Source organism: Thalassophryne amazonica, chromosome 8 (genome assembly GCF_902500255.1).
Source record: "Thalassophryne amazonica chromosome 8, fThaAma1.1, whole genome shotgun sequence".
In the NCBI taxonomy this organism is placed as follows: Eukaryota; Metazoa; Chordata; class Actinopteri; order Batrachoidiformes; family Batrachoididae; genus Thalassophryne; species Thalassophryne amazonica.
In genome coordinates, this window is record NC_047110.1 from 79,824,162 (window position 1) to 79,850,415 (window position 26,254).

The 26,254-nt window shown below is 44.6% G+C and overlaps 1 protein-coding gene across 1 annotated transcript in view; it reads left to right on the forward strand.

The window, feature by feature from the left end:
- The window catches only part of ces2b (carboxylesterase 2b), a 65,070-nt gene that overhangs the window by 607 nt on the left and 38,209 nt on the right, over nt 1–26,254 (forward strand). Inside the window, exons 2-9 of the mRNA XM_034176812.1 lie at nt 11,290–11,479; nt 11,578–11,719; nt 15,363–15,496; nt 16,635–16,788; nt 17,149–17,253; nt 17,324–17,422; nt 17,697–17,840; nt 17,980–18,057. Of these exons, the coding sequence (XP_034032703.1) occupies nt 11,290–11,479; nt 11,578–11,719; nt 15,363–15,496; nt 16,635–16,788; nt 17,149–17,253; nt 17,324–17,422; nt 17,697–17,840; nt 17,980–18,057 (1,046 nt within the window). The remainder of the gene's footprint in view (nt 1–11,289; nt 11,480–11,577; nt 11,720–15,362; nt 15,497–16,634; nt 16,789–17,148; nt 17,254–17,323; nt 17,423–17,696; nt 17,841–17,979; nt 18,058–26,254) is intronic.

Genomic DNA, 26,254 nt, shown 5'->3' on the forward strand with positions numbered 1-26,254 from the left:
GGCAGTTTTGCCCATTCCTCTTTGCAGAACCTCTCAAGCTTTATCAGGTTGGATGGGGAGTGCCAGTGCACAGCCATTTTCAGATCTCTCCAGAGATGTTTAATCAGATTCAGGTTTGGGTTCTGGCTGGACCACTCAAAGACATTCACAGAGATGTCCTGAAGCCACTCCTGTGATATCTTGGCTGTGTGCTTAGGGTCATTGTCCTGCTGAAAGATGAACCTCCAGAAGCCACCAGAAGAACCTGAATCTCCAGATTTGTGCCTTAAGTCAATCCTGTCTCAGAGGTCTACAGACAATTCCTTTGACTTCATGCTTGTTTTGTGCTCTGACATGCACTGTCAACTGTGGGACCTTACGTATATGTAGACAGGAGTGTGTCTTTCCAAATCATGTTGGATAAACTGAATATACCCCAGGTGGACACCAATTAAGCTGTAGAAACATCTCAATCATGATCAGTTGAAACAGGATACACCTGACCTTAATTTTAAGCTTCATGGCAAAGGCTGTGAATACTTATGTACACGTGACTTATTATTTTTTTATTTTTAATAATTTTTGCAAAAATCTTGTGTGGGCCGCTGAAGAGAAGGTACTGCTGGCCCACTACCAAAGGACGCCCTGCCTGAAGTGCGGGCTTCAGGCACGAGAGGGCGCTGCTGCCTCACAGGAACAGCCGGGGTGACAGCTGTCACTCATCAACTATGACAGCTGTCACCAATCACCTGGTCATCACCCACACACACAAAAGCCGGACGACATCTCCACCTCATCGCCGAGATATCATCTACCTTTACGGTAAATTCTCAGCCATTGTTGTGTTGACACACGTTACTTGTTTTCGTGTGTGTTGAACTGTTTGCAGGTGTCTTGATCGCTACTTTCAGCTGGAGGCTGGGTTCGCGGATGGTGGAGGAGTGACGCACTTCACTCCTCACTCCGAACTTCATTAAGTAGGATTACAGACTCTGCTGCATAAACTGTGTACTTGAGGTGGAGGTGTCTTTCCCACCCGACTAATACAAGAAGAACTTGCTGACTGTTTACTGGGTGTGTTTTTCACACACTCATTACTTCTGTCTTCTGCTTCCTGCCAGCAGTACCAGATCCGACAGTCGGAGACGGTGACCACCTGGGGACTCAGGACTTGGCGGCTCCAGTATCCTTCAGGTTCGGTGGCAGTGGAAATCGTGTAGGATCCGGTTCTACTCGGGACGGACGTCTCCTATCCTCGAGCCTACCCACACGTCACTTTGTATATTTTGATTGTGAACCAAATTCTGCATTTGTCTGTATTTTGTTGTGCACATTTCACAACAGTAAAGTGTTGTATTTTTGACTCATCTATTGTCCGTTCATTTACGCCCCCTGTTGTGGGTCCGTGTCATTACACTTTCCCAACAGGATATCTCGGCCAATCGTCATGGATCCCGAGGGGCGTCAACCATCTGTTGAACAGCCAATGGAAGAGCAGGATGCACAGGCGTCCCGCAGGAGGCATGATTGGTGAGTTGCAGCAAATCCTCACTGCCTTTACTGCTTGGTTGGATCTAATGACCGAGCAGAACGTCATCCTCAATCGCAGGATGGAGGCTCTCACCGCGCAGGTGGAAGCGCGCGCTCAGGGCGCTGCTGCAGCTCCTCCTCCTGCTGACCCGGTGTCGAATATAGACATTCCACTAGTCATTCAACGACCACCCCCACCATCCCCTGAAGCATACATAAGTCCCCCAGAGCCGTACGGGGGTTGTGTGGAGACGTGCGCGGACTTTTTAATGCAGAGTTCGCTCGTCTTTTCACAGCGTCCCGTGATGTACGCATCGGACGCCAGCAGGGTGGCTTATGTAATTAATTTGCTTCGAGGCGAGGCACACGCCTGGGCTACGGCACTCTGGGAGCAGAATTCACGGCTCCTTACCTCTTATACTGGGTTTCTGAGGGAGTTAAAAACAGTATTTGATCACCCAAACAGAGGCGAGACTGCTTCTACGGCGCTGCTGTCAATGAGACAGGGGCGTCGGAGTGCAGCTGAGTATGCGGTCGACTTCCGCATCGCGGCTGAGAGGTCCGGCTGGAATACCGCTGCACTCCGCGCCGCCTTCGTAAACGGACTGTCGTCAGTCCTGAAGGAGCATCTGGTGGCTAAGGATGAGCCGCGGGATTTGGATTGGCTTATTGATCTGGTCATACGATTAGACAATCGGTTAGAGGAACGCCGTCGGGAGCGAGACGAAGGGCGTGGTCGGGTACGCTCCGTCCCTCTCCCTTCCGGTTCCAAAAAGGTACCGCCCTCCCCACGCTCCACTGCCTCGGCGCTCCTATTGGCGACAGCTCCCCCTGCTGACGATGCTATGGACACAAGCAGGGCTAAAGTCAGAGCCACTAATAGACAAAGGAGACTGGTCCGCGGAGAGTGCTTTATCTGCGGCTCAAACGAGCATCAGCAGAGAGACTGCCCCAAATGGTTAAACACCAACGCCCGCTCTTAGAAACTGGGCTAAGGGTGGGCCAAGAAATACACGTGGGACAAACCCGTCTTTCTGCACGACTCCCAGTTACGATCCTGAGTGGGGATCTAACCCTTCAGGCCCCTGCACTGGTGGACACGGGGTCAGAAGGGAATCTGCTGGACAGCAGATGGGCAAGGGAGGTAGGGCTCCCTCTGGTGGCGCTTCCTTCGCCATTGAAGGTGCGGGCACTAGATGGCACCCTTCTCCCTTTAATCACACACAAGACACTGCCAGTAACTTTGGTAGTGTCTGGGAATCATCGGGAGGAGATCGAGTTTTATGTGACTCCTTCTACCTCCCGCGTGATTTTGGGCTTCCCTTGGATGATCAAACACAACCCCCGGATTGATTGGTCGTCTGGGGTTGTGGCTCAGTGGAGCGAAACCTGTCACCGGGAATGTCTAGGACCCTCGGTTCCGCCCGGTTTGACCGCTAACGAGGAGGTTAAAGTCCTCCCCAATCTTGCGGCGGTGCCTGAGGAGTACCACGATCTCTCTGACGTCTTCAGCAAAGATCTGGCACTCACTCTTCCCCCACACCGTCCGTACAATTGCGCCATTGATTTGATCCTGGGCACTGAGTATCCGTCCAGCAGGCTGTACAACCTCTCACATCCTGAGCGCGAATCAATGGAGACCTACATCCGGGACTCGTTAGCTGCAGGGTTGATCCGGAACTCCACCTCCCCGATGGGTGCAGGTTTCTTTTTTGTGGGCAAGAAAGACGGCGGCCTCCGTCCATGCATTGACTACAGGGGACTGAACGAGATCACGGTTTGCAACCGGTACCCTCTACCCCTGTTAGATTCGGTGTTCACGCCCCTGCATGGAGCCCAAATATTCACAAAACTCGATCTTAGGAACGCGTACCACCTGGTTTGGATCCGGAAGGGAGACGAGTGGAAGACGGCATTCAACACCCCATTAGGTCACTTTGAGTACCTGGTCATGCCGTTCGGCCTCACCAATGCCCCCGCGACATTTCAGGCTTTGGTAAATGACGTCTTGTGGGACTTCCTGCACCGATTCGTCTTTGTATACCTAGACGATATTCTCATTTTTTCCCCGGATCCTGAGACCCATGTCCAGCATGTACGTCAGGTCCTGCAGCGGTTGTTGGAGAACCGGCTGTTTGTGAAGGGCGAGAAGTGTGAGTTCCACCGCACTTCTTTGTCCTTCCTGGGGTTCATAATCTCCTCCAACTCCGTCGCCCCTGATCCGGCCAAGGTAGCAGCGGTGAGAGACTGGCCCCAACCGACAAGCCGTAGGAAGCTGCAACAGTTCCTCGGCTTTGCGAATTTCTACAGGAGGTTCATAAAGGGCTACAGTCAGGTAGTTAGCCCCCTGACTGCTCTGACCTCCTCCAAAGTACCATTTACTTGGTCGGATTGGTGCGAGGCCACGTTTAGGGAGTTGAAACGCCGGTTTTCGACTGCACCAGTTCTGTTGCAGCCCGATCCTAGCCGCCAGTTTGTGGTAGAAGTGGACGCCTCGGACTCAGGGATAGGAGCCGTGCTGTCCCAGAGCGGAGAGTCCGATCAGATTCTCCATTCTTGTGCCTATTTCTCATGCAGGTTGACCCCAGCTGAGCAACTATGACGTGGGCAATCGGGAACTCCTCGCGGTGAAGGAGGCTCTTGAGGAGTGGAGACATCTGTTAGAGGGAGCCACGGTACCATTTACGGTTTTCACGGACCACCAGAACCTGGAGTATATCAGGACCGCCAAACGGGTGAACCCCAGGCAAGCCCGCTGGTCACTGTTCTTCGGGTGTTTTGACTTCCGGATCACCTACCGCCCCGGGACCAAGAACCAAAGATCGGATGCTCTGTCCCGGGTTCACGAAGTCTAAGTCAAAACCGAGCTGTCGGATCTGCCGGAATCCATACTACCTGAGTCCACTATCGTGGCCACCCTCACCTGGGATGTGGAGAAGACCATCCAGGAGGCCCTGGCATGGAACCCGGACCCAGGTAAAGGACCGAAGAACCGCCTCTATGTCCCACCAGAAGCCAGAGCTGCCATCCTGGACTTCTGTCACGGTTCCAAACTCTCCTGCCATCCGGGGGTGCAAAGGACCGTGGCAGTGGTCCAGCAGTGCTTCTGGTGGGCGTCCATGGAAGCCGATGTCCGGGACTATGTCCAGGCCTGCACCACCTGCGCCAGGGGAAAAGCTGATCACCAACGGGCACAGGGACTCCTCCAACCGTTACCTGTGCCCCATCGCCCCTGGTCCCACATCGGCCTGGACCTCGTCACGGGCCTCCCGCCGTCCCGGGACATGACTACCATCCTCACGATAGTGGACCGATTCTCCAAGGCGGCCCACTTCGTGGCCCTCCTGAAGCTCCCTACGGCCCAGGAGACAGCAGACCTCCTGGTCCACCACGTTGTGCGTCTGCATGGGATACCAGTGGACATCGTCTCGGATCGAGGTCCCCAGTTCTCCTCTCAAGTCTGGAGGAGTTTCTGCCGAGAACTGGGGGCCACCGTGAGCCTCTCGTCCGGGTATCACCCGCAGACCAACGGACAGGCAGAACGGGCCAACCAGGAACTGGAGCAAGCCCTGCGCTGTGTGACGTCTGCGCACCCGACGGCCTGGTGTGAACATCTGGCCTGGATCGAGTATGCGCATAACAGCCAGGTGTCCTCTGCCACCGGCCTCTCCCCGTTTGAGGTGTGTCTGGGGTACCAGCCCCCATTGTTTCCTGTGGTGGAGGGAGAGGTCAGTGTGCCCTCGGTCCAGGCCCACCTGCGGAGGTGCTGTCGGGTGTGGCGCACCGCCTGTTCTGCCTTGTTGAAGACCCGGACGAGGGCTAAGGCCCATGCAGACCACCGGTGTTCCCCGGCCCCTGCATACCAGCCTGGGCAGGAGATGTGGCTTTCTACGAAGGACATCCCCCTCCAAGTGGACTCACCCAAACTAAAGGACAGGTACATCGGTCCATTCAAGATCCTCAAAGTCCTCAGTCCGGCCGCAGTGAAGCTCCAGCTCCCAGCTTCACTGCGGGTCCACCCGGTTTTTCATGTTTCCAGGATCAAGCCACACCACACCTCACCCCTCTGTGCTCCCGGACCGGTGCCGCCTCCTGCCCGGATCATCGACGGGGAGCCGGCTTGGACTGTGCGTCGGCTCCTGGACGTCCGCCGGAAGGGCCGGGGTTTCCAGTACTTGGTGGACTGGGAAGGTTATGGACCCGAAGAACGCTCCTGGGTGAAGAGGAGCTTCATCCTGGATCCGGCCCTCCTGGCCGATTTCTACCGGCGACACCCGGACAAGCCTGGTCGGGCGCCAGGAGGCGCCCGTTGAGGGGGGGGTCCTGTTGTGTGGGCCGCTGAAGAGGAGGTACTGCTGGCCCACTACCAAAGGGCGCCCTGCCTGAAGTGCGGGCTTCAGGCACGAGAGGGCGCTGCCGCCTCACAGGAACAGCCGGGGTGACAGCTGTCACTCATCAACTATGACAGCTGTCACCAATCTCCTGGTCATCACACACAAAAGCTGGACGACATCTCCGCCTCGTCGCCGAGATATCATCTACCTTCACGGTAAATTCTCAGCCGTTGTTGTGTTGACGCACGTTACTTGTGTTCGTGTGTGTTGAACTGTTTGCAGGTGTCTTGATCGCTACTTTCAGCTGGAGGCTGAGTTCGCGGATGGTGGAGGAGTGACGCACTTCACTCCTCACTCCGAACTTCATTAAGTAGGATTACAGACTCTGCTGCATAAACTGTGTACTTGAGGTGGAGGTGTCTTTCCCACCCGACTAATACAAGAAGAACTTGCTGACTGTTTACTGGGTGTGTTTTTCACACACTCATTACTTCTGTCTTCTGCTTCCTGCCAGCAGTACCAGATCCGACAGTCGGAGACGGTGACCACCTGGGGACTCAGGACTTGGCGGCTCCAGTATCCTTCGGGTTCGGTGGCAGTGGAAATCGTGTGGGATCCGGTTCTACTCGGGACGGACGTCTCCTATCCTCGAGCCTACCCATACGTCACTTTGTATATTTTGATTGTGAACCAAATTCTGCATTTGTCTGTATTTCGTTGTGCACATTTCACAACAGTAAAGTGTTGTATTTTTGACTCATCTATTGTCCGTTCATTTACGCCCCCTGTTGTGGGTCCGTGTCATTACACTTTCCCAACAAATCTGAAAAAAAGCATTTTTTCACATTGTCATTATGGGGTATCTTGTGTAGAATTTTGAGGAAAAAAATTAATTTAATCCATTTTTAATCCACAATGTGGGAAAAGTGAAGCGCTGTGAATACTTTCTGGATGAAACCGTCTTTATTAACTCATTTGGAGTAATTCTACCTGGAATTGTAACTGTAATAATGTGGCATTTTATTCTGCAAATAATGCTGATTTATATATATATATATATATATATATATATATATATATATATATATATATATGTATATATATATATATATATATATATATATATATATATATATATGTATATAATCATTTAAAATTACTGATTCTATAAAGTGTGTTGTCAAAATCTCCACCAGGAAAATGTTTCACATATTTAACTGTATAAACATTCTTAACAATGAACTGTCACTATTAATTTTCTATCAAAGAACTGTGCTGCTGCCACTCCATTTGACGTGTTACTGAACTTTGCTTGTTATTATGCCTCTTACCTTCATACCTGAAATTCCTACTAGCTCCAAAGGTGAAAGCTTATCAAAATGACCTCATGTTTAGGCAGATTCTTTGCAAAAGAAACAACTTTTCTGTTGAATGAATTTCTTTTCTAATGCATTTCTATTTTAGGGGGAAATGGCAAGTCTGTAAAATACTTCTTTTTTTTTTTTGTTGCTTTATTCGAGGAGAGAAAAGTCTATTGCAAAGCCTAGTACAGTTGTCTTGGTTGATTTTCAACCAGTGCAGGGCCTGTTTTTCTTTTCTTTTCTTTTTTTTTTTTGTGGTGGTGGTACTAAAATGTTTTTGCATATGTCATAGTCCAAGACCCGTGGTTAAATTGTAAACATTCCTTTAATATCTTGGCTGTTGTGTGCTTGGGGTCATTGTCCTACTGACAGGTTTTCTTCCAGGACCAACTCATTGAATTTTCTTTTGCTTCCTGCATGCATGATAATCCAGAAATCAGTTGTATCTTTGTTTTGTTCTGTTTTTCATATTTGTCACCACTTATTTTTTGGATATGAAACCTCTCTTCTTCCGCAATGAGTAGAAACGATGCATAAAAGAAATAGAAGTGAAAATTTTACTCACACTAAAATGTACATTTGCGTTGAGGAAATGTGATTCGAAAGAGAAACACTGTTGTCAAAATTAAACAACACTAGCGCGTTGCACGCGGGGATCCACGGGCTCCAGATTGGGTAGTGTTTATAAAATAGCTAGCTGACATTTTTCAAGGGTGGTAAAAAATTATGAAAAGTTTCTATAATGAGATGAAATAGCGTGTGAGTCCAGAGTGTTTTTAGAATGTTAGGCCTCAGCCGTTTTTAGTAGACGAACTCAACCCTTTTATTTCCTGTTACTTATGTAATTTTTTATGTTAATTTACTGTTTTAATGTATTTGTAAATTGTTTAGGTTCTTATCATATACACACTTATCATTATCGTAGGTATTATTATTTTATTTTTTTATTACTTCTATTTTGTCATTTGATTTTTTTAAATGGACCATAATGGAAATAAATGTTTTCACTTTCTTGTGTCATCCATGTATTTTTAAAGTACTTAGAATTGTTTTGTATTTATATTGACTTTACTAAATGAAATCACACACACGTACACACGCTTTTAATACAAAGACGATTTACCCCATCCTGCATGTGAGTCCAGATTGTACCTATATGACTTCTAGCAACATTCCGTTTTGGCGGCGTTAATCCTTGACCCAAAATACATACAGTGGGGTAAAAAGTATTTAGTCAGTCCCTGATTGTGCAAGTTCTCCTACTTAGAAAGATGAGAGAGGTCTGTAATTTTCAACATAGGTAAACTTAAACTATGAGACATAAAATGAGAAAAAAAAATCCAGAAAATCACATTGTAGGATTTATAAAGAATTTATTTGTAAACCATGGTGGAAAATAAGTATTTATGTTACCCACAAACAAGCAAGATTTCTAGCTCTCACATACCTGTAACTTCTTCTCCTCCACCTGTTACCTGTATTAAAGGCACCTGTTAGAACTTGTTATCTGTATAAAATACACCTATCCACAGCCGCAAACAGTCACACTTCAAACTCAACCATGGCCAAGACCAAACAGCTGTCAAAGGACACCAGGTAGAAAAGTGTACACCTGCACCAGGCTGGGAAGAGTGAATCTACAATAGTCAAGCAGGTTGGTGTGAATAAATCAACTGTGGGAGCAATTGTAAGAAAATGGAAGCCATACAAGACCATTGATAATCTCCCTCTATCTGGGGCTCCACGAAAGATGTCATCCTGTGGGGTCAAAATGATCATGAGAACGGTGAACAAAAATCCCAGAATTACACGGAGGGGCCTGATGAATGACCTGCAGAGAGCTGGGACCAAAGTAACACAGGCTACACACTACGCAGGGAGGGACTGAAATCCTGCAGTGCCAGGTGTGTCCCCCTGCTTAAGCCAGTACATGTCCAGGCCCGTCTGAAGTTTGCTAGAGAGGATATGGATGATCCAGAAGAGGACCGGGAGAATATCATGTGGTCAGATGAAACCAAAATAGAACATTTTGGTAAAAACTCAACTCATTGTGTTTGGAGGAAGAAGAATGCTGAGTTGTATCCCAAGAACACCATACCTATGTGAAGCATGGGGGTGGAAACATCATGCTTTGGGGCTGTTTTTCTGCAATGGGGACAGGAAGACTGATCTGTGTTAAGGGAAGAATGAACGGGGACATGTATCATGAGATTTTAAGCCAAAACCTCTTTCCATCAGTGAGAGCATTGAAGATGCAATGTGGCTGGGGCTTCCAGCATGACAATGATCCCAAACACACCGCTCGGGCAATGAAAGAGTGGCTCCGTAAATAGCATTGCAAGGTGCTGGAGTGGCTTAGCCAGTCTCCAGACCTCAACCCCATAGAAAATTTGTGGAGGGAGTTGTAAGTCCGTGTTGCCCAGCGACAGCCCCAAAACATCACTGCTCTAGAGGAGATCTGCATGGAGGAATGGGCCAAAATACCAGCTAACAACAAACCTGGTGAAGACTTACAGGAAACGGGTGATCTCTGTCATTGCCAACAAAGATTATGTTACAAAGTATTGAGTTGAACTTTTATTATTGACCAATTACTTATTTTCCACCATAATTTACAAATAAATTCTTTAAAAATCCTACAATGTGATTTCCTGGATTTTTTTTTTCTCATTTTGTCTCTCATAGTTGAAGTGTACCTACACTGAAAAAAGTGAAACAGTGCACTTCATTCAAAGTACTTATTTACATTGATCTAATGGAAAATTGTGGTTTCCAGTTTAAATCTGCTGGAATCACTTTACAAAATCATACATATACATTGTGAGAAACTAAAAAAATTAGCTGTAACAAATTACATCAATTTTTTCAAGTTGATCCAAAGTAGCATTTTTTTTTTTTTAGTGTATGGTGAAAATTACAGACCTCTTTCATCTGTCTAAGTAGGAGAACTTGCACAATCAGGAGCTGACTAAATACTTTTTTACCCCACTGTAAGCATCAGCTGTTCTCAGTTTGTCCGTGATGGAAGTTGCACGCACAGCTTTTTGCCTTCTCTGTTTTCTGCCACAAGTAGATGCTTCTATATTTACACACCTACAAACCGGTGGCGGAAGACATGATCAAAACCATACATGCACATGCACAGAGGCCACTTGGCTATTATAATATAGATGACAAAACACAAAATAAATGATGGTTCTGTGATTTTGGGCTAAGAATTTCATGTGTTCAAACTAAATACTATTACATTGTTGCTTACGGTACTTGGAGAAAATTGTAAGGAACACTCAATATTATGATATGAAGTTTCCAAACTTTTTATTCACAATTTTCCTATTTTTACCACGTGGAAAGTGTGCAGTGATTTCAAAGAAAAAAGTCAGAATGATTCAACTGTCAAACCCACATTTTCAACTCTTGCAGGCTTAATACTGCATGAATCTTCCTGCAGTTTTCAACAAATGTACTCCATAAAATGTTCTTTAATGTGGTATTTATTTAACTTTCCAGTCAAAATGAGCCAAAAAATGTCACAAATTTGACAGACTGGGGGAACCCTGGTAATGATGAAAATCCCTTTCTCGACAATTGGCCTTAGACCTGGAACTAACAGGCTTAAATAGCCTCAAATGGGTGATCTAAATTTTAGACCCTTGCATTAGAGTTACAGAGGGCAGTGCTTAGTCAAGTGGGTAGTGTGCTTTTTCCAGAGAGGAAGGTTCCTGGGTCAAGACTACCCCTGCCCGTTCTCCATGTAATGTGTAGTTGTGTTGGGAAGGGCATCCAGCATAAAACCTATGCCAAATCAATGAGTAGAGTTAGACGGGGCTAACTTGCCAAATATGTTCCCAACATATGCCCCCATGTTTGAGTACTAAGCCTAGTCTGAGTCTGTCTCCCTAAGTAGTGCTTCATAAAACTGGGCTCCATTGTCATTGGGCCATGTCGAACATCTGCATCCTCTAAATACCGTTACAGATAGATTTGCGTATTTGCCTGTGAATGAGCTGTGGTCTGGTACAGATCTAGCCCATTATTATTTGTGTTCGACCTGCTGTTATCATTCAGTCCTCAATTTTTCACAGGTCCAGTTGTCCACACAAACTTCGGGAGCCTCAGAGGTGAGTATGTGACTGTCAAGGGTAAGGATACCAGAGTCCAGGCTTTCCTGGGTGTTCCATTTGCAAAGCCACCTGTGGGTGCTCTGAGACTGAAAGCACCTCAGCCTGCTGAAGGATGGGACGGAGTGAAAGATGCCTCTCATCAGCCACCCATGTAAGGCTTTTGCATATTTTAGTAGTTATAAATTGTATTTGAAACGGTAGCATCTGCATAATGATCTGACCTACAGTGATCTGGTTTTGTCCTTTCAGGTGTGTTCAGTCAAATAAGGTAGTTGAGGGGCTGTTGGATAAAGTGGGTATTTTGATGGCAGAGATCCCAGACGTTTCAGAAGACTGTCTTTACCTCAATGTTTACACTCCTGCAAACAAAGCTCCTGATGCCAAACTCCCAGTAAGTTCTCATACCTTTTTGTTTCTCTTTTTTCCCTTTAGACTTCTTCAGACAACTTTATTGATCTCTAAAAGAGCAATTCATTTCACACCAAATTATTTCATACAAACATCAATTAATCCACAATTATTACTAGTTGAACGTAATAATGGCAAACATCAGAATTAAAACAACACATATACATTTGATTGTTTATGTACGCTAAACTTTGAAACAGTCTGTCATCCGAATTGAGGAAATGTGAGTGTGGGGGGGCTGCAGCAACAGGTGGTCACGCAGCCAGCTTGGGGGGAATGGGGAGCTGCCGCAGCTAAAGCTGCGCTGCACTCCGGAGGTGGAAGGGAGTGGCATGAGCAGGGGACGGGATGGGTGGGGATGGAGACAGGAACACAAAGGAGGGGAAGGGGGTGGGAGCATGTGTATCAGTCACTGTCCATGTATGAGTGGCAGATGAGTTAAGTTTATGTCAGTTTCTGTCTGTGTGTGCTGGAGTTACAATAGATAAGAAGGCAGCCGAATGGTTCACCAAGGCCATAAAAATTCTTCTGCAGGAAAACAATAGGGCGTTTTGACCTTCAGAGGCTGATAAGCTTGCCATGTTTATGGTTGAGCAGTGAAAACACATTTGCAGATCTCATGAAGAACCAAATCCAGTTTGAGTATTCCCAGGTCTCCATCATCTTCCTTTGCAAGACATGCATTTGCTCCGAGATGTTATGCAGCTTGCATTTGAGTTCAAGGGTTAGCGCAGTCTGAGAATGTATGGCCTTGCCCAAGTCATTAATCATGACGGACAGGTGAGGGGTCGTGGTTCTGGTGGCAGCCGTCTTGCCAGTTCTCCAGTAGGTCAGGGCAGCACATAAACCAATAAGTACCAGCCCTCCTACGATAAAACCAAATATAAATAAATCTTCAACGTCCTCACCAGAGAGTGGCGCCAAGCTTGTGAAAACACCATTTCTCCCAGGTGTCGAGAACATAGCCTGCAGGGTAGGTTCCATCTTGGCACGCAGGGTCCCCCAGCCCTGATTTCCTTGTTGAAAAAATGGTGTCAGTAGCGTTCAGAGACCAACTAATCAATTCCATGGTTAATCCAATATAGTTTGAAGAATTCACAGTCACAGTAATTCACAGTAGGACTTTGAAGGTTGGAGCAGAGATAGAGGAGAGAGGAGGCGATGTGACCACCCTCGCCAGAGTCCCAAGCAGTGTCTTTTTCAAACAAGGTTTTCTTTCTTTTCTTTTGTTTGTGTTGTGTGTGTGTCTGTTGGTGGGGGTAGCTTTAAAAAAAAAAATCATAATAAATTTCACAAAACTGAGAAAATTTACTGAAATCCAAGCATTATAATCTATATTATAATAGCAAAATGGCCTCTGTATGCATGCATGTGTGTGTTTGGCTTTGATCAAAGGGAGAGCTGACATTTGCCGTTTTGTATGCTTGTGTATGTTGAGCCAAGGATGAATGTTGTGAAAATAGAAAGTTGATAGGACAAATATTTTTGGAGAAATTAGCAATATTAGCTAACAAAGTGAACAATGAACATTGTGCTGCAATGCACCATGGGAGTTCAGGGTTTTGGGGTTTTAAATATTACTATTCTGGTTCATGTTAGTTTAACAGTATTGTTAGTGTTATTGATTTATTGTGTTTTTGTAGTTCAATTGGTTTAGTCAGTTTAGTTGAGTGTCATGTTACCATCACCATAAATGTACTGTGTTTCATGTCTTCCACCACCGTCTCTGTTTGTGGGTGTGTTTAAAAAAAAAAAAAGCAAAAAGCACCTGCTTGCGGCAGAATGCAGAAAAGACAAAAAGCTCTGTGTGCGTGCGTATAACTTTGATCACTGAGAAACTGGGGAGAGCTGACATTTGCTCTTTGGTATGCTTATGTATTTTTTGTCAAGGGTGAACAACGCTAAAATGGAACATTGTTAGGACTAATATTTTTGGGGAAAATACACATATTAGCTAACAACACTAAACAATGGACGTTGCTAATTACATTCTGGACTCACACGCCATTCCATATATGGAAAGCATGAGCATGCGTGAGTGATTTTATTTAGTAAGTTCAATATAAGTACATAATGTAATTGTAAATATGTCAAAAATACATGGATGACACAAGAAAATGAAAACACTTATTTCCATTGTGGTCCATTTAAAAATCAAATGACAAAATAAAGTAATAATAATAATAATAATAATAATAATAATAATAATAGTGTGTATATGATAAAAGAACCTAAGCAATTTATAAATGCATTAAGACAGTAAATTAACATAAAAAATTGTGAAGTTTTTGTTTTATTTTATGTTTTGGTTTGCTTTGTTTGTTCGGTGGCTTTCTTGTATGTTTATTCTCTTTCTGGGTTTCTCCTGCTTGGGTCTGTCTGTCCCTTTCTCTCTTGTCTGTCTCTTGGTTCTTGGTGGTGGGCATTTCACTATCTCTGGCCACATCCTTGTTCTGGTGCTTTCCACACACACCTGTTTCCTATTTGCAGCTCATCACCTGGTTGTATTTAAGATTCACTGTTTGCTCTGCTCCTCACCAGATTGGTGCAACTTGTACCTTCTTTCTAGCTCTGTTTTGTGTATTTCCTCAACCTGCTTGCCTCTTGTGTTTTTGATCACCTGCTTGTGTACCCAACCACGCCTAAGCCTGATGTTCCTTTTACTTCTGCTCTTCTTGGACTGCCTTTTTGTGTGCCGGACCCAATTTGCTGTTTCAGTAAACTATTTTTACACACAGAATTTTTGTTTGAGTCCTGCATTTGTGTCCAGCCATCTCTGTCTACTAAGCCTGATAGTAATGCACTTTCAAATCTACTAAATGTTGGTAATAGCATCTGCTCCCTTGAATTTCTCCCCCTCAGGGTTAGAAATTCTAAATTGATTCCTGACTAGGGATGGGTATTGACAAGATTTTATCTATCGATCTGATTCCTTCACCTCCTGTGAATTTTCTGTGTACTAAAAGTAGGCTTTACAGGTTTTCTATGTCAGCAGCATTTTATTGAGTCTTAAAGTAAATAAATATGAAATTGGTCAGTGGATCCTTGATCTCTGGACATAAATAAACTCTACATGGTGGATCCTTGATCTATGGACATAAACAGAAATCAACAAAATCGGTATTTGTTGTAAATAACAGTTCCTTTCAGACATTATCAGCATGAAAGTCTCTTCATACGTCTTAGCTGAACTCAGACGGCTGCTGGAGTCTGCAGTCATACAGTCTTGGGCTGCTGCATGTCAGTGCAAGACATCTCATTTTGGGAGGAAAAAAAATGTTTTGATCAATTGCAGTTTATTGTTTGTATTACGCTGTTTGGAAAGAGGTGTCATTTGATTTAAACTGCGATTCGCTTTGAAGTTATTAATTCCGAGTGGCACAGCATTTGGAGCAACGGAACAGAGGACGATTCTCGTTTCTTTCTCGCAACAAGACAAGAGTCCCAGTTAGTTAGTTAGTCACAGTTATCTAAATGCTAAGGAATAAAATTTTAATGGTGCCCACGAAAATTCTTTTCATGACTTAAATCTTAAAAATCCCAGTGGCACTGTACCTTTAAGGCAACACAACTGGTGAAGGAGGAGTCAAATTGAGTATGCTTCAGTGTCTTTGTTTGACTTTCAGGTCATGGTCTGGATCCATGGTGGAGGGTTTACGTTTGGCTCAGCTTCAATGTATGATGGATCTGCCCTGGCTGCTTACCAGGAAGTGGTTGTGGTTTTAATCCAATACCGTTTGGGACTACTGGGCTTTCTCAGGTATAGCACATGAATAAAAAGTTGTCATGCCCAAATTCAGACAGGATCCCTTTACCATAGATGTTCTCTTGTGACTGTTGTAACTTATTACCCTGTGTAATCTAACAAAGCAGTGAGGCAACATTGTTTTCACTGGAATCTGCCTGTGTGTCTGTGGACAAGTTAACTAAAAACGGCTGAAGGGATTTCCTGCAAATTTGGGAAAAATATTACTTGGATAGATATCTATAGAGATGATTAGATTTTGGAGTAGTTAGGTCAAAGATCAATGTCAAGAAAAACATGGTCTGAAAAACACCTTCTTTTTGTGTGTATCTCAACAACCAAGGAGCCTAGATGGATGGTCTAAGCATACGAGGTCTGTTAGAAAACTATCCGACCTTTTTATTTTTTGCAAAAACTATATGGATTTGAATCATGTGCGCTTGCATCAGCCAAGCTTAAACCTTCGTGCGCATGCGTGAGTTTTTTCAGGCCTGTCGGTTTCGTCATTCGCCTGTGAGCAGGCTTTGAGTGAGCAGTGCTCCACCCCCTCGTCGGATTTTCATTGTGAGGAAAATGTCTGAACGATTTGGAGCTTTGCTGCATCAAATTTTTCCAGAAACTGTGAGAGACAGCCAGGTGGACACTATTCGGAAGATTCATACGGCTTTCAGGGACGATTCTACGGGGATCACACAGATTAAGGAGTGTTACAACCGGTTTAAAGATGGCACACAATAGCGGAGGGCGCGTCGCGCTCCGAGCGGTGATCGACAGGCTGAAACGACCAGATCATTTCCAAAGTGAACGCTGTGTTGATCCGGGACATCGACTGACTAACAGAGAAATGGCAGAAGATGTAGACATAGCACTTTTTCGGCACATTCCACTGTTACAGGAGTTTTTGTCATGAAAAGACGTGCGGAGGAATACTATCAGTAAAATATTTGTGATCGATTGGCATGAATGACTTCATAATGAAGCCATACATAGTCACAAACACCATTACAGACATATGTATATTTACTTGTACATATCATGGTGTGTAGAGTGCGAAAGGCATACGTCAGCCCTTAAATGCCCTTCATTAAGGAGTGTTTTCTACAACCTCTTTTGTTTTTTCACACATACATCTGTAATTTTGTTTCCTGCACAGTACTGGAGATGAGAACATGCCAGGAAACTTTGGCCTGCTGGATCAGGTTGAAGCCTTGCGCTGGGTGCAGAAAAACATTCACAGCTTTGGAGGAAATCCAGATTTAGTCACTGTATTTGGGGAGTCAGCAGGTGGTGTGAGTGTATCTCTTCTGGTAAGAGTCAACTTACAAACGTGTACTGTTTTTTAACTGAGTGAATCCAAGAAAATTTTTCCTTCCCACTGTTGCCTATTAGCTTGCTCACAGGGGTTGGTAAGGTTAGACTGACATTGGGGTGACTTATGTTTTGATTTGGTGATTATATAAATAAATTGAATTGAATGCGTGCCCCAGTGGCTGCCGTCCAGGACACAACGCGGTTCCGTGGTGTGGTGGGTGCCACGAACTGAGTTACCAGCGCATGCTCCCAGATTTGACTTACATCACGTCAAATGACAAATTTCAATGCCATGATGGTAAATATCTGTAAAGTCACCCAGAAAACATAAAATTTTCTGTTGCTTGAATCAACAGCTTTTGTCACCTTTGTCTGATGGTCTGCTCCACCGTGCAATTGCTGAAAGTGGCACTGCTCACCTTCAGTCACTCACACACATTGATCCCCTGCCAGTCATGAAGGTAATTTGCATTAGGCAATGTCAGGTTCCTTCTGAAAAAAATGTGACTGATTCCTGATCTCATTTGTCAGGCAATAGCCAATGTATCTGGATGTGACATCGATACTGCAAAGGAGATGGCTGACTGCATGAGAAACCTAATGGTTGAGTCTATTATTGATGGAGCAAAGGTGAGATGTGCAGTGGTGATAGATTAATTAGTTCAACATGCTCCTTTAGGCTCATTAAAAAAAAAGTACCCATTTCTAAGAAAGAGGAAAAAAATCCACCCCTCCCCACCACTTTTTTTTCTGATGTCAAGGATGATAAACTGTTTTTTTGTTGTTGTTGTTTTTAATTGGGCCTTAATGTCATCTATTAATTGTTCAACTGTGTTCATATGGTAAATATTTCAATCCCACTTCAGCAGCAAACCATTTAGTCAAAATTTTGTTTTCTGTGCAGGATATGAGACCTAATTTACCTCTGGCTATCGACGGACACTTCCTGAAGAAATCTATAAATGACCTGTTTGATAATCATGAACTTCTCACTGTACCTTTCATGACTGGTGTTACAAATGATGAAGGTGGCTATTTACTTTGTGAAGTAAGTGAGAAACTTAAAAAAAAAAAAAAAAAGCAACAGTATGTAATAGTGATGATGCACATTTTTCAGAGCTCAGCCGGTCTAGCTGATATCATAAAAATATTTAGTTTCTTTGTTTGTCTTCTGTCTCTTTTTTCAGATATTTGCTCCTCCAAACTGGACAGAAGGAATGGATCAGGAGCATATCTTGAACTTAGCCTCTTTGTTCTATCCTGAAGTAAGTGACCAAAAATAAAATCATTAGGACCGTTTTGTTTCTACATATATAGACAAACAAGCATGATCACATAGGATCCACCCTCCTCTGTCAGTTATTAGAGAAAGCCTTGGCATGTTTCCTCTGGAATGCAGTGACGGAATGAATCAATAGATAAATGAGTCTATCCTTTAGAGTTTGTCAACACAATAATGCAAAAACCACAAACGCTTCACCTTATAACGCATCATATTAAAAAGGCACATAATCAGGATAAATTTATTTAGATGTACCAGATCAATCAAAAAGCAGCTTTTTGGGGGGCGAGGGAAGGGGAGGGGGCTTATGTAATATACCATAGACCTGTCTGCCACCTGCTGAACACTGCCACCAGGTGGACACATTCTGGGCCTGTTGTAGGAAATAATCTTAACATATACACAATGGAAATTAGGCATAGGTATACTTGAAGTTACATGTTGCTTGAAATAAACTAGTTTCTTTCATTTTGAAGAAAACTGTATTTCATTCAGCAGGAACATTGGCTATTATATTGTTTTGAATCGTCATGTAGAAGCATTTGAGGCCTTCAGATGATTCAGAATGCTTTTGCTAGATTCCCAACTCGGAGAACAAAGTTTGACCATTTTACTCTGGTCTTGGTCTCTCTTCACTTGCTTCCTGTTCATGTCATGTGTGACTGTAAGGTACTATTGCAAAATTTTACATGGTTCAGTGCAGTGGCGGCTGGCCCATAGGGGGCGTTCGGGCGCTGCCTTCCTAGATGTGAAGGGGAAAAGTCATAATATGTATATATTTAAAAAGTATTATCAATGTCAGTGACATTCCACGTCCCAACAGCCAGGGGCTGTGAGCATGGACCGGGCCGCCGGGCCACCTGCCCTCGACCACCACCCAATCCTCTCTGCACCCGACCCCCATGGCCCCCTCTGCAGGTGGTGAACCCACAGGAGGGCGGGCCCATGTCACTCGGAGTCGAGCCGCTGCTCCTCCACGTCGAAAGGAGTCAGTTGAGGTGGCTCGGGCATCTTTTCCGGATGCCCCCTGGACGCCTCGCTGGAGAGGTGTTCCGGGCACGTCCCACTGGGAGGAGCCCCGGGGAAGACCCAGGACACGCTGGAGGGACTACATCTCTCGGCTGGCTTGGGAACGCCTTGGGGTTCCCCCGGAGGAGCTGGGGGAGGTGTGTGTGGATCGGGAGGTCTGGGGGGCTTTGCTTGAGCTGCTGCCCCCGCGACCCGACTCTGGATAAAGCGGAAGAAAATGGATGGATGAATGGATATCAATGTCAGTTTTACTTAATAGTATGTGCCTACATGTAATACGAATAATTAAAACACTTCCTCCAACTGACTCTCATTCAACAGTGCATTTCCACCGACAGAAGCAGAGAACGTATCATTCGTCTTGGGCGATCATTCAAAGCGCCCTTGAAGTGCAGCAAAATAACCAATTGTATGTAGTTGCTAGGGAAAATGAATAAATATTTGGCAAATCAACATTGCCAAAATTAATGGCTTTGGGGCGCCGGAATTTTAGCCCTTGCTACAAAAATGCGGGAACATTAGATTGCTACAGTCAGTGATATACGTGACGCTGCAGCTGCTGCTGTCAGTCAGTCAGGCAGGAAGAGATGATGGTGACGACGACGTTTGGGTTATATTTATTTATTTTTATTTTGTCTCCGTGTGTTTTGCTGGAGTAAGTTGAAGAACTCTTCGGAGGTTTAAAACGGGACAAAACTAATCAAATCAATGACACCAAAGTTTGGCGGGGATCCTTTTGGAGGCGCATGGAGGTGCGCACATCAGATCTTTCTCGTGGTTTAATGACAATTGCACATCCCGGTTGGAGGAGAGACGTTTGTCTGACTCGTTATAAACCGTGTCAGGCTTCATTCACACTGTCAGTGCGCACACGTCACGGAGGCTGCTGATCTGCGCTCTTTACTGCGGGGAGCGCATCCACCTCTGCCAGCTGCGGACTGACTCCTCTGGATCCACTTGTGCTCAGGTGAGCTGACGAGCTGCTCGGATTTATTCCTGAATGTTGCTCCTGGTGTGGAAACGAGGATGAAAATTTAAGATAAAACGAATGAGTGATGTTTTTTTGTTTGTTTTAGGGGGTCAAAGCTGTGATCTTTATTGGGACAGCAGACCAGTTATAATGGTAATAGGGGAGGCCGGGGCTGTTTGTAACAGTGTTCAAAGCTGCAGCCATGCTGGTATTTTGATTTCACTTTACACGTTATGAGGATCAGTTCACAGAAGTGAAATATTCTTTGGAGTATTCCACACTCTAAAATAAATTATTTGCTCAGTTTAAAAACAAAACAAAACCCTAAAATAGCAATTTGCATGTTTTTTAAAGAAATTCTAACTCAGCCACTGAGTACACACAAGACACTTATACAACCCCTGGCAAAAATTATGGAATCACCGGCCTTGGAGGATGTTCATTCAGTTGTTTAATTTTGTAGAAAAAAAGCAGATCACAGACATGACACAAAACTAAAGTCATTTCAAATGGCAACTTTCTGGCTTTAAGAAATACTATAAGAAATCAAGAAAAAAAGATTGTGGCAGTCAGTAACGGTTACTTTTTTAGACCAAGCAGAGGAAAAAAATATGGAATCACTCAATTCTGAGGAAAAAATTATGGAATCACCCTGTAAATTTTCATCCCCAAAACTAACACCTGCATCATATCAGATCTGCTCGTTAGTCTGCATCTAAAAAGGAGTGATCACACCTTGGAGAGCTGTTGCACCAAGTGGACTGACATAAATCATGGCTCCAACACAAGAGATGTCAATTGAAACAAAGGAGAGGATTATCAAACTCTTAAAAGAGAGTAAATCATCACGCAATGTTGCAAAAGATGTTGGTTGTTCACAGTCAGCTGTGTCTAAACTCTGGACCAAATACAAACAACATGGGAAAGTTGTTAAAGGCAAACATACTGGTAGACCAAGGAAGACATCAAAGCGTCAAGACAGAAAACTTAAAGCAATATGTCTCAAAAATCGAAAAATGTACAACAAAACAAATGAGGAACGAATGGGAGGAAACTGGAGTCAACGTCTGTGACCGAACTGTAAGAAACCGCAGAAAAGCTAAACGAAAGGCATCATCATTAACACCTAAACAGAAAAAAACAAGGTTACAATGGGCTAAGGAAAAGCAATCATGGACTGTGGATGACTGGATGAAAGTCATATTCAGTGATGAATCTCGAATCTGCATTGGGCAAGGTGATGATGCTGGAACTTTTGTTTGGTGCCTTTCCAATGAGATTTATAAAGATGACTGCCTGAAGAGAACATGTAAATTTCCACAGTCATTGATGATATGGGGCTGCATGTCAGGTAAAGGCACTGGGGAGATGGCTGTCATTACATCATCAATAAATGCACAAGTTTATGTTGATATTTTGGACAATTGAAAGGATGTTTGGGGATGATGAAATCATTTTTCAACATGATAATGCATCTTGCCATAGAGCAAAAACTGCAAAAACATTCCTTGCAAAAAGACACATAGGGTCAATGTCAATGAGCAGATCTGATTTGATGCAGGTGTTAATTTGGGGGATGAAAATTTACAGGGTGATTCCATCATTTTTTCCTCAGAATTGAGTGATTCCATATTTTTTTCCTCTGCTTGGTCTAAAAAAGTAACCATTACTGACTGCCACAATCTTTTTTTCTTGATTTCTTATAGTGTTTCTTAAAGCCAGAAAGTTGCCATTTGAAATGACTTTAGTTTTGTGTCATGTCTGTGATCTGCTTTTTTTCTACAAAATTAAACAACTGAATGAACATCCTCTGAGGCCGGTGATTCCATAATTTTTGCCAGGGGTTGTAGTAAGACAAACCCAAGTTTAGCAACGCATTTAATTTAGTGGTTTTGTATACTAACCAATTTAATTTAAAGGTTTTGGTGTTATTAGTTAGTCAAGTTATTTAATTTAAGTTTTTCAAGCTTCTTTAGTTTGCCTCCATTCCACTCAGTAATGTTCATGCAAAATATTACCTTAATTTTCTCTCGCTCTCTCATTCACTCACACACACAGACACACACACACACACACACACACACTCTCTCTCACTCTCACATACACACACACACTCACTCTCTCTCTCTCGCTCTCTCTCTCACACACACTCTCTCTCACTCTCTCACACACACACACTCTCTCTCTCTCTCTCTCTCTGTTGTGGGCTGGGGTGTTTGGCTGGCTTGGTTTTTGTTTTCTGTTTCTCCCACCAGGTGGTATGCATTCAGGACTGAGTGACTGAGCATTAGGACCTCACCCTGAACACCTGAGGCTTGTTTTCACGTGCAGGTCATCAGGACTCACAGCTGTGGTGTATTTTGTCTTGATCAGAGATTGCTGCATTTAAACCTTGAATGCACAGTGTGTGATTGCCAGAGACTCGACCTTGTGAGCAGACGTGTGAGATCGACGTCAGGAGAACAATCTCACCATCACGGACGCAGAGACCGCTCCAGGTTTGACGCCACAGTCTGTGAAGGAGGATTGGGTGAGGTCTCACGCTCTTCAGCACACTTCCTGAGACTTGGTTTGTCGCGGCCACCTGGGGGGTGTCGGCGGGGTCCCTGGGTCCGAACTGCTGTGGCTCCGGACCGTTTGCGCTGTTGAGAGCGCGCCGTGTTTCCACCTCACCAGACCGCGGACTTTTTAGTTGTTTAGCACTTCACTCACTGTTATGTTTATTAAATTCTGTTATCCTTTGAACCGTGCTCTGCTTATTTTATGCTGGGTCCTTTCAAACGCTGGGTCGGTGCTCCGACCGCGTCCGAAACATAACAGTAGTTAGTCTGCATCTAAAAAGGAGTGATCACACCTTGGAGAGCTGTTGCACCAAGTGGACTGACATAAATCATGGCTCCAACACAAGAGATGTCAATTGAAACAAAGGAGAGGATTATCAAACTCTTAAAGAGAGTAAATCATCACGCAATGTTGCAAAAGATGTTGGTTGTTCACAGTCAGCTGTGTCTAAACTCTGGACCAAATACAAACAACATGGGAAAGTTGTTAAAGGCAAACATACTGGTAGACCAAGGAAGACATCAAAGCGTCAAGACAGAAAACTTAAAGCAATATGTCTCAAAAATCGAAAAATGTACAACAAAACAAATGAGGAACGAATGGGAGGAAACTGGAGTCAACGTCTGTGACCGAACTGTAAGAAACCGCAGAAAAGCTAAACGAAAGGCATCATCATTAACACCTAAACAGAAAAAAACAAGGTTACAATGGGCTAAGGAAAAGCAATCATGGACTGTGGATGACTGGATGAAAGTCATATTCAGTGATGAATCTCGAATCTGCATTGGGCAAGGTGATGATGCTGGAACTTTTGTTTGGTGCCTTTCCAATGAGATTTATAAAGATGACTGCCTGAAGAGAACATGTAAATTTCCACAGTCATTGATGATATGGGGCTGCATGTCAGGTAAAGGCACTGGGGAGATGGCTGTCATTACATCATCAATAAATGCACAAGTTTATGTTGATATTTTGGACAATTGAAAGGATGTTTGGGGATGATGAAATCATTTTTCAACATGATAATGCATCTTGCCATAGAGCAAAAACTGCAAAAACATTCCTTGCAAAAAGACACATAGGGTCAATGTCAATGAGCAGATCTGATTTGATGCAGGTGTTAATTTGGGGGATGAAAATTTACAGGGTGATTCCATCATTTTTTCCTCAGAATTGAGTGATTCCATATTTTTTTCCTCTGCTTGGTCTAAAAAAGTAACCATTACTGACTGCCACAATCTTTTTTTCTTGATTTCTTATAGTGTTTCTTAAAGCCAGAAAGTTGCCATTTGAAATGACTTTAGTTTTGTGTCATGTCTGTGATCTGCTTTTTTTCTACAAAATTAAACAACTGAATGAACATCCTCTGAGGCCAGTGATTCCATAATTTTTGCCAGGGGTTGTAGTAAGACAAACCCAAGTTTAGCAACGCATTTAATTTAGTGGTTTTGTATACTAACCAATTTAATTTAAAGGTTTTGGTGTTATTAGTTAGTCAAGTTATTTAAGTTTTTCAAGCTTCTTTAGTTTGCCTCCATTCCACTCAGTAATGTTCATGCAAAATATTACCTTAATTTTCTCTCGCTCTCTCATTCACTCACACACACAGACACACACACACACACACACACACACTCTCTCTCACTCTCACATACACACACACACTCACTCTCTCTCTCTCGCTCTCTCTCTCACACACACTCTCTCTCACTCTCTCACACACACACACTCTCTCTCTCTCTCTCTCTCTGTTGTGGGCTGGGGTGTTTGGCTGGCTTGGTTTTTGTTTTCTGTTTCTCCCACCAGGTGGTATGCATTCAGGACTGAGTGACTGAGCATTAGGACCTCACCCTGAACACCTGAGGCTTGTTTTCACGTGCAGGTCATCAGGACTCACAGCTGTGGTGTATTTTGTCTTGATCAGAGATTGCTGCATTTAAACCTTGAATGCACAGTGTGTGATTGCCAGAGACTCGACCTTGTGAGCAGACGTGTGAGATCGACGTCAGGAGAACAATCTCACCATCACGGACGCAGAGACCGCTCCAGGTTTGACGCCACAGTCTGTGAAGGAGGATTGGGTGAGGTCTCACGCTCTTCAGCACACTTCCTGAGACTTGGTTTGTCGCGGCCACCTGGGGGGTGTCGGCGGGGTCCCTGGGTCCGAACTGCTGTGGCTCCGGACCGTTTGCGCTGTTGAGAGCGCGCCGTGTTTCCACCTCACCAGACCGCGGACTTTTTAGTTGTTTAGCACTTCACTCACTGTTATGTTTATTAAATTCTGTTATCCTTTGAACCGTGCTCTGCTTATTTTATGCTGGGTCCTTTCAAACGCTGGGTCGGTGCTCCGACCGCGTCCGAAACATAACAGTAGTCTCTGGCCATTTAACAATGGACCAGCGGAAGCAGAGACGGTATTTTTGCCGGGAAGGCTGCAGCAGATGTTGGAGTTGATCCGGGATCAGTTGCGGGTGCTCTCCGCCCGGGTTGTGCGCGTTGGTGCGCGCATGGCGGAGTTTACAGCTTGGGTCGTGTCGCACCCCGCTGTTACGGCTGTAGCCCCGTCTCCTCCCGTGCAGCTGGCTCCGACGCCTGTTGTAGCAGCCCCGGTGGTATTTAGTTTGCACTTTAAGCTGTTTGTTATAACCTGCTATCATTTACAGCAGTATGAATGGGTTTTTACTCTGTTACCACGGGGATTTTCTTATTTGCCACTTTGGCTCCCTCTGTTGGTGACAGAGTCACATTACCGTTCAGGTTCAAAGGATGGAAAACACAATGTTTTTCCATTCTTTGCACTTGACGACGTATGCCAATGTTAGTTTTTTTTATTGGTCTATTATCTGTTTCTTGTTTTAGTATGAGGTGTTTTTATCAGGGGTTAATTTGTTGTTTTTGTGGGTTTTAAAGCACTGTCTGTGGTCTGGTGGAGTTGAAAATGCAGGCTCTCTGGAGCATAGTTTGACCCAGGTGACTTTATGTTAGTCTGTTAGTCTTTCTTTTTTATTTCTTTTGGTTTCACCTCCCAGGGTTTGATGGGACGGTCCTCTGGGGGGTGATGGGAGGGTAATTGGGTTGTTTTTTCTTTTTTTTTTGTTGTTCCCTCTCTTCTCCTCTGGCTCCAGCTGTGTGGGCCGTACGTTGTCGGCGTTGCTGGAGTGGTGCAGTTTGGTAATGCTGGGCATTTCCCAGTTAACCTCTGCATCCGGGAGGGGGGGGTTCGGGTTTTTTTTTTGTTGATTCCCTGTTCCACCTCCAGCTTCAGCGCGCCTTTGAGCCGTACGCCATCGGCGTAGCTGAGGTTTGGGGCAGTGGAATATACCCGCAGCTGGTGGCTGGTTTAAAAGTCGGAGGGGTGGCACCGTCTTGTGCCGTACGCCATTACCGCTGTTCCACTCCTCCCGGTTGACTTTTGGGTTATAGTCGTGGTTGGTGACACTGGACGTACTTCCAGTTTCCACTGCGCTGAGGGGGTGGGGTTGGGGTTGTTGTTTTGTTTGTATGTTTTTTTTTCCCCCAGTTTCCGCCCTCAGGGTGTGACTGTGGTGTCCTCTGGGGGGGAAATGACTATGGGTCCATCTAGCCATAGACGGCCGGGGCTGGGTCTGTTAGTCATGGG